Source organism: Lonchura striata, chromosome 6 (genome assembly GCF_046129695.1).
Source record: "Lonchura striata isolate bLonStr1 chromosome 6, bLonStr1.mat, whole genome shotgun sequence".
Taxonomy (NCBI): Eukaryota; Metazoa; Chordata; class Aves; order Passeriformes; family Estrildidae; genus Lonchura; species Lonchura striata.
In genome coordinates, this window is record NC_134608.1 from 59,855,272 (window position 1) to 59,864,490 (window position 9,219).

A 9,219-nucleotide genomic window follows, 5' to 3' on the forward strand; every position below is an offset into this window, starting at 1 on the left:
AAAACAGAGAAAAAAAAAAAAAAATCTATCACAAAAGGAAGAGTCCTACAGCCAGAGGGAGAGTGAAGCATCACTGACTGGTTTGGAACAAGGGTTTGTTGGGTTTTTTCCTCAATTGTTGATTGTCTCCTTACTGCTAGTGCTAGGAGACAAAGCAAACAAAGAACAGTATTTACCTTTGTTCTCTAATATTGTGATATTTAAACAGGCTAAGTGCAAACTGTCAGAGATTTTGATATTGATGGTGATGATAGACTGGATTATCAGAGAAAGGATTTGACTGATGATGGAACAAAAAGAAGATGGAATAATTAATGCCCAAGACTGAATTTTTATGGACGAGCCACTTTGAATTCATGTTATATTTCTCTCAAACTAAATTTTTGATCTAGTATTCTTAAATTTCAGCGAGGCATTTGACTTTATATCTCTCATTTCGATTAATAAAACATAAAATTGATACTGTGCCTATGCAATAGACTTTAAATGATTAAATTGAGCAGCAGTGCTTTTAATAGACTCACGTGGGGACTGATTCACAGCCTTGCAGCCAACATTCTTGTCAGGAGGAAGTCAAAACTATCTGATAAAAGCTCTCAGATGACAAATGGGGGGGTGAGGAATAGTAGAGTTCAGCAGATGCAGTCAAGCACCTGACCACACATCTGGAAACAAGGACTGGAGACCAATTTTACGGGGTAAGAGTGTCTGTGAGGGCAGCTGTGATGGAGGGCTGTGGAGAAGGAGAAGCACTTTTGAGCTGCAGGGTCATTAATCTTGCTTCTCTCAATTACACCAAAGCCTGCAGAGTAGACTAGTTCCAAAAAAAAAAAAAAAAGCAAGTCTTGGAAGCAGAGAGCAGAGATGAATAACCACCATCAATGGGCACCACTACAGAAGTAACCTTAATTCAACTTTTATATTTGAGAAGATCAGCACTACAACAAAAGCTTGAGTTACATCTGATGCTGCTGCTGATGCCCACTGCTGACAAAGCAGGAACAGCAGACCTTGGAGGTTTCAGAGGGACCCCAGACTGAAAACACCTCCAAGAGGAGTCACCAGAATGATGGAAGGTGTGGGAAACACACCTTTGATGGAACCCTCTGAGAACTCAAGGCAACAGGCATGGCTTGGTCACAGTGCCAAAGCAGCTGTGCCACATCAGTCACAAAAACAAAGAGAAAACTTGTGGCTCACATGATTCAGAAGGCAAATTTGATCCCAGTGGCTCCTTTGTGACTTAAATGCCTGGAAATGTTCTACCAGAAAATGTTTTCCCATGTTCTGTACTCCTTCTTATGGCCAACCAGTACCTTCCCCAGCGTGCACTTCTTTATTCTTTTGGATGTGGGAATCCTGGAGGAAAAGCTCCATGTGCTCAGGAGTAACCCCAGCTGATCAACAATATTTTTGTATTCTCAGTAAAACAAAGATTTTATTTCACGCAGTACAACACAAAGACCTCTTGGTAGGTGATAATCTGGTGAAATTCCTTTTGAAAATAACCAAATAACTTCATGTTAATTACATGACAGGAGCTCATAATCTTTTTGTGGTGTTTCAATGGCCTAAAGAAAGGTACACATAGAAAAGAGTGCTTTTTTTAATAGCAGGAGAGCCACAAAGAACACCTCATAAAATGTCTAATCAACACTCCCACTTACTTAGGAAGAGATCACTGCCTGTAGACAATTTAGAGGTCAAGCACTATTTGTCCAATAAAGTCAAACATTTGTTTTTAAACAGCAACACATTGAGATACCAAATCTTGCACAGGGAAATACACTGATAAATTCAGGAGGCTGCAGCTTTGAAAGCATCCCTGTAATGTCCACTATGACAGCTCTTGTCTGTTTCTGGACTGACAGCCAACAGCACACAGGTTTTTTTCAAATCTGCTTTTATGCATATCTAATTCAGCAGCTACACTCAGTGAAAAAAATAAACAGAAAAAAAAATTTAAAAGAAACCCCAACAAAACCAACCAAATAAACAAAGAAAAGCACACATCAGAGATTTTCAGAACTGGTGAGCACCAGGAAATTCAGACAAACCTGTCAGAGAAGACTGGACAGCTACAACAACCAAGCCTGCAGCAGTCTTAAAAACATTCAGCCAAGACCACAAGATCACAGAAATACTCTTAAAGTTACAGTATCATGGAAAGCCAGACCAGAATATGCTAAATAAAACCAAAACCATCAGTTTTAAGAATTTTTTAAAACTTCCCCTAAAAATATCAGCTTCGAGACCTCTCATTGAAGACAATGACAGAAAACTGCCCTGATTAGTCATGACCCCATAAAAATCCAAATTTTCACTACTGACACATTCATCAGATTAAAGGAAAACTACACAAAGGAAGAACTTGTCAAGTCTGTAATGGTTTCTTTTGAATCAGTTTTTCAGAACTTGAGTGACAAAGAACATCACATAAGCAAAATCATTTTCATTAGTTTCAAAACAAAGGAACAACTATCTGGTAAGAAAAGATATTTCACCTCTTTTCTTACCATTTTCACATCAGTTGCCAAAATATTTTGCAGTCATTTCACTTTTTAAGAAACAGCACAGAAAACCAACACAGCTTTGTTTCCCATTCCTTTGGAATCTGGGGGTTTTTTTGACATTTTAATATCCGTGCATTTAAATGCTTAGCCTTTTTCTTGTCTTGGTAACAGGTAAAAATCAGTCTCTTAGCCTTGTGAATGATGTGCATTTATGGACCAATCTTGTGTTAGCCTAGCTAGGAATTACAGCAGGTTTAATTTACAAAATCCATACCTCTCGAACGCAGGGCACCAATTTGCTTAAAGACTTTTCCCACGTTTTCAGCTGAAGACACTGCAGTGAGATCATCACAGCACCGAGCAGCAAAGTGCTGCAGGAGAGTTCTGCTGTTTTTTTTATTACCTGGTATACAGATGGATTGCAATTTATATCAGCTCCCTCCAGGAAGGTTTTTATCACCACCCATCTGCAGGAGCACTGAGGAAAGCACACCCCAGTGGGTATCTCAGGCACAAAGGCTTTCCTAGAGAGCAGCCAAAATCTCTGCAGTCAACACAGAGGCTTTCCAGCCATAATGAGGAAAATGCAGACACATGAGGGCAATTCAGGAGAAATTTCAAAAGAAGAGCTACAGCTGCTCCCCTGCTGATGCACCAAACCTGATGATAATACCTGAAAATGAGAGGCCCAGACTTGAGCTGTATGTTTTCAGCCTTACACAGATTTTGCTTTAATTTCTCCCACCTACTCCTCCCATTCAAAGCCAGTAGGAATCAGCTGGAGAATTTCCCTAAAAAGGTTGCTAACAGGTGATAAAATGACAGATAAAGTGCTATAGAAAGTTTCTTATCTACAGCAATGCACGGTGGGGAAAATATGGAAAGGGCACTGTCTTATGAGTCTGGGTTTTTAATCGTTTTCATCTTTGAAGGTTTTTTCATTTTTCCTTCTTTCCTCCTGCTCCCAGAATGCAGAAAGGTGTTTCTTCTGACTCAACCTCCAGATCAAGTAGAAATATGTGTGTTACATTTTGCTATACATGCTGTATATACCTCTTAAAAGTAATTATTATTTAAATATATTATTCATATTCATTATATGCTATATAATGTTACATAATAATATAAAACAATATATTGTGTGCAATTAATAATATATCCTAGATTAATAGCTATTAACTTTTCATTAATTACTCTCACTGGGAGTTTTTCTGTGTGCTCTTTGAGCTGAGAAATGCCCTGTCCAAAGCCCCTCAGTGCTATCCCACCTTGCTGGTTTAGCAGTAAAAGGCAGGTCAGTTCAGGAAGTCCAGTAGTTCTTCCACTGGACCCAGCAGAAGGGAGTGATAACAGTAAATAACCAGCAAAATGCTTATTTCTTTTTTAATGAAATGTTGACATGTTTGGACATTGAAGCCTAAATTCATCTGCAAACATTATCAGTATTTACTGCAGCAGAAACAACCTTTCCCACATGACTAATACCATAAACAGAAAATTACTCAGAGTCCCCTTCCCCTTGTTCATCGGCCTGACCTCAAGCAAGTGTGAAATACTTTAAAAAATCAGCCCAGCAAATACTAGGAGGATGAAATACACTATTGGGTGAGTGAACATGTCAGAAAATAAGAATTAAAAGTTCCTTTACTATGGGCCTTAAACAGCCAGTCAGCATTCCCTGCAGAAAAAAGATGGATACCCCTCAATCTACTCTGAGCTACTTGGTTGTCTTAATCTACAGAGAACAGCTTCATCAGAATGGTTTCAGTAAATATGAATTTATAGCATTCTCTATCTATATGGATACTAAACCCAACTTATTTAGTGTTGGCTAATTATTTATTATCAGCTCAGCTCTGGGAATGCAGTGGGAGAAGGTAACACACGGCTGGAGGATTTGTGCCAAGCATGTCCATGAAAACCTTGAATCCTGCCAAAGAAGCACCTTCCTGAGTGCCCCTGCTAGCCCATTCTTTCAGCCCTCGCTGTGGCTCCCTGCTGTAGTCATGATTTGACTAAAATGAGGCAGAACTGGAACTTTTCACTGCTCTTTCACAGGGTACCTGAGGTGTCTGCACGCCTTTTGCTCTGTTGGGGTGATCAGAACATTGAAAGAGCAACATGATCAATCTGTAACTACTGATCTTCCAAAATGCTGGGCTGAGAATTGTGGAGAGCAACCACAGGAGATGGAGGGTGCCTTTTCCTATGTCTTCATCCCTTTCCATAGTGATGGATCCAGGGAAGGACTCGTGCCCCATGTGTTCAGAACCCTCCCCCCTGCAGCAGCTCCTTTGGCAGTGAGAACACCAACCCATACACTTCCAGGTGCACCAATTCTGGTACTTTTTTGGGGAGTTTCAGGAGCTGAGAGGCACCGAGTCAGGGCTCAGGAAGCTGCCATCCATCGGGAGGCACGGTCCATGGGAGGTGGCACTGGCAATTTAGCAGCTGGCACGGAGCGCTCTCCGAGTTGTTCAACCAAAGCTCCAGCTGTGAGAAGCAGCCACAGCGCTGGAGGTGTCCTTATTGTTTGTGAAATCATTGTTAATTAAGGTGAGAGCTCACTGTGCTGGTGCTCAGCCAACACAGGGAGAAATGGACCTTTCCCTGACAAGTTTATCCTTCAAACAGCCTCCATGAGCAAGGCATAAAGGATGGTTCAAAACGTAAAAGGTGTATTTTATTGTTTCTGAATAGGTGTATTTTATTTCCAGAGGCCCTCCACTGCAGTCCCTCTGATTAGCTGTTTAATCTCATGAGCAACACAACCGTGATCAATGTGCCTTTCCCTCTGTCTTACCCAAACCATGGTGACACAGGTATTGATAGGCTGAGAGATGCTCCACCAGCACCAGATCAGCTTTCAACAGCTGCCTTTCAAACCTGGGTCCTCCTTCTTCTCCCAGGGGAAACGGTTGCCCACAGCTCACACTTCTGGGTCACAAGGGGGCTCTGCCTGGTTGGAGCATGGTAGGAGTCAACCCAAGCCCTCAGATTCCCTCCTTTGATTTCTGGTGCTTTACTTTTTTCTTTCTTCACAGATATGTTCAGTTTGACCTAATTTTTCCACTGGCCATTCTGTAATCCTGATTATGTGGGCAATGTAACCTTGTTTTCAAGGAGTGGTCCTGGGGGTGACATACTGTGGAAATTAATTATTAACTCTGGTTGTCACTGGGCAGTATCGTCTGCACCCAGCTAAAGGAGCATAAAATACCTGTAAAACTACAAATGAAACTTCTCATCTGATGTTTGAAACCTGATCACTCTGTAGTCCATGGTGAAAGTGTCCCAGGGCACTGACCAGCACCGAGGTCTGGCTCTGAGCCCCTCACACAGAGATAACCAATCCCTCTGAGACCAACAGCTAGAAACCAAATGCTCACCCTGCCAGGATCTCTCTTCAAGGAGATTGTTACCCTTTGTGTTGAATTTCTGTGGAAGTCTAAGGGAATATGGTTGATCTCAGGGATCAGGAAAAATATGAATTATCTTCTGAAGCAGCAGCACCAGAGTAAAACGAGAGTAAAAAGTTTTTCCCTCCATGCTCCTGGTTCCCTGCTTTGACTTCACACACTGGGATGCCACGTGCTGCACAGAAATCCAAAAGAAGACTGGAGCACTTATCCATGAGTGTGTGCATCTGTACACATATAATTTACCCAAAGAGGCAAATATTGCCCAGTGGAGAAAGCTGTAGTAAAAATGGTGCATGACAAGTGCTGTTCTCAGTGTTTACTGCATCCTGCATCACCACTTGGACTCCATGGCAGTAGATCAGCTCTATTAATCACACACATCCCTATAGTAATCACCAAAATAAGTAAAAGCACCTTTGCTTAAAAGAAACCCAGGCCTAGACTGCTCTTTATAAACATTCTTAGACACAAACTATGTTCTTGACTGAAAATTTGGCCTTACCACGTTTTGCTCCTGACTTCAATGGGAGGCAGCACTGCATGTGCTCTACGCCTCTGGAAGGCAGAGCTTTCAAGGTTAATTGACATCCAATTTATGCACCTCAGCAATCATATCTAGCGATCAACACGGCACAGGAGTAGTAAAGTTTTATTTGCAATTTCAGCTGGAAAGCTCAAAGCTATCAAGTACAACAAATTATGTTTAGTATCTTAATGTAACTACCCAATAATCCAGAATTCCCAGACCAAGCCTATCAGCGACAGTATTTTCCACTGTGTGGGCAGTGTACACTGTGATTATGTACTTTGGCTTGGTGCTGTTGTTGCTTCTCACCTCTTTTTATCTTTTCCAAGCTGTTGGCTATGAGATACCTACAAATATAGAGTTTTTGAACTCTATCGGATTTCTTCACTTAACAAATGAGATCATGGCTGTGCCATAAATGCTTGCAGACCACAAAGGAAGAAACAGAATTTTAACACTTTTCATCCTGCTCTTGAATCTCATCCCGGAGCGTGAAGAGGTGTCTTGTTGCATTGTCAGAAATACCTCAGCTTTGGCAGCTGAGCTCTGAGAGCCTGGCTACCTCCAAGTGAAGGAACGCATAATTCGGTGTGGTGAGAGAGCACCTGTGACATCCAGACTGACTTCACAAGCAAATGGCTAAAAAATTAGCTATTCCTCTGATCATGGGTCCATTTGTGTTACAGAGGTAAATCAGGCTGTGGTATTTACATGCCCAGCACAAGTAATGCAGTAAGAGGCACTGTTCCACCAACCTACAACCTGCAGACGACAAACCTTATTATGTTATGGCTGTAAAACTGACAGCAATTGTATACAATCACTGAACATATATGTTAACAGCTTCAAAATGCGGACTCACATCCCTGGTCCTTTCTTAAATCCAGAGGAATTATCTAGCTCTATATCAATTTTAGCCTCTTTTAGCATAGCCTCGGAATTATATTTGGCATCTCTATCTGGCACATACAATAACTGCCAGCAACAGTAACCGTTTCTGCATCGAGGTCACCGAGCATCTCCACTGCTGTGAGAAGTCTGGAGAGCACAGGACGCTGCCCGATTCAAAAAGTCCAGGAGAATGGGAAAAATATAACCCAGAAATCGTCGGAGCTTTCGGCGGCATTTGAGATTTTAGCTCAGATCTCAGCAGAGCTTGCCCTCTCCTAACCCCTCCTTATCTCCCCCTCCTCCCCACAACATACACACACACAGAATCCCTAGAATCGATCCTCCGGTTTAACAAAAGCCTCTGCCCGTCCCTTTCCCTGCAAGGAACAAGACCTAACCCAACTATCCCGTCCCACAGGAGATGTGCCAGGCAGGCAGCCCGCGGGCGGCGGCAGCGCTGGCTGCTCGGCGAAAGGCACAAAACCCGAGCATCCCCTGCGCACAGCGAAGCCTCCGTTCCGCGAGCGCTAAAAGGGATGCGGCAGACAAAGAGAAGCGCCCGGCGCCCCCCGCTCCCGGCGGCGCCGGGCACCGGGCACGCTTCCCCTTCTCGCCGCGTCCCCGCGGAGCGCAGCGCAGCCGCGGCGGCTGAGGCTGCTCGGCGCGGGGCGCGCCCCGCGGGGCTCCGCGGCCAGGGCGGCGACGGCCCCGCGCAACTCCCGCGGCGCTGCTTACCCGGCTCGGCGCGGGCGCTGGGCAGGACGGCCGCGATGAGGGCCAGCAGCAGCAGGGCGGCCGCGGCCGGGCCCGCTGCGCCGCCCGCGGGCCGGGCGCGGCGCGGGGCCGCGGGGCCGGGCGCTGCCTCGGGCCCCGCGGGGCGCGCCCCGCTCCGCCCGCCCGCCGCCCGCCGCATCCCCGCGCCTCGCACGGCCGCGCTCAGCGGGCAGCGCTGCCCATCGCCGGCCGGGCTCTGGAGCGGCGGCTCCGCAGGCGGGCGGCGGCGGAGGGGGCGGAGCGGGGGCCCCGCATGCCGCCCGCGGCTCTGCCCGCACGCCGCGGGACGCGGGGCCGCGGCTGCTCGGCCCCTCGGGCTCCGGCGCCGCCGAACGCGGCTGCACCCACAAAGGGCTCTGGGCGCCACCCGCGCCGGGCGCGCTCCCCGCCCTCCGAGCGCGGGGAGGCGGGAGCGGGGGCGGCGCCGCCGGGGCCGCGGGGACCCCTCCGCCGCCCCCCGCGCTCCGCGGGGCCGGGCGGGAGCGGCCGCGGGGGCGCCGGGCTCGGCCCCCGCCCGCCGGGACAGCGGCTCTGGGGATGTGTCACCGCCCCGTGCTCCGGAGCCCGGCACCACCTCGGGGCGTAAGCGGAGGTGCGTCCGCTCGCAGCGGCGCTGCGACGCGGCGAGGCTGGAAGTCCCTCTCTGTGCTCCGAGCTGGGAGCCGCCGAGCCGGGACATCTCCGAAGATGTCCCTCGTTATCCCAGGGACCAGCCAGCACCTCCTCCCGGCAAAGCAGCCCGAGCCCTACCACAGCGCCAAGCACCGCCGGCAGCATTTCTGCAAGCGCAGAAGCAGCTCTGAGAATAAAGGAGCTCGAGTGTACCGCAGGAGGTGACCAAAGCGGCAGCCGTGTCCTCAGCCACCCGCTGTGCCAACACAGCAGAGGTTTTCTCTGGTCACCCCTCTCCTGTGCTCGCTCCATCACTCCCTCCCTGGCTGGGATGGGGCTCAGACATCCAGACTCAAAGGGAAGCTCCAAGACAGAGGATCCTCTCTGTTTTGCTTTAAGGTACAGCGGGAGATCAACACGCAGCGCACGAGATGTGTTCTGGACAGCAGAGGGGTCAGCCCCAGCTGCTGCCTGGGTCACG

At 47.3% G+C, this 9,219-nt stretch overlaps 1 protein-coding gene across 3 annotated transcripts in view; it reads right to left on the reverse strand.

The window, feature by feature from the left end:
• KIAA1549L (KIAA1549 like) overlaps positions 1–8,931 on the reverse strand; it is a 134,526-nt gene extending 125,595 nt beyond the window's left edge. For all 3 annotated transcript variants that reach the window (XM_031505078.2, XM_031505077.2, XM_031505076.2), the window contains exon 1: positions 8,877–8,931. In XM_031505078.2, the coding sequence (XP_031360938.2) occupies positions 8,877–8,903 (27 nt within the window). In that variant the 5' untranslated portion in view covers positions 8,904–8,931. The remainder of the gene's footprint in view (positions 1–8,876) is intronic.
• Positions 8,932–9,219: the final 288 nt, after the last annotated feature.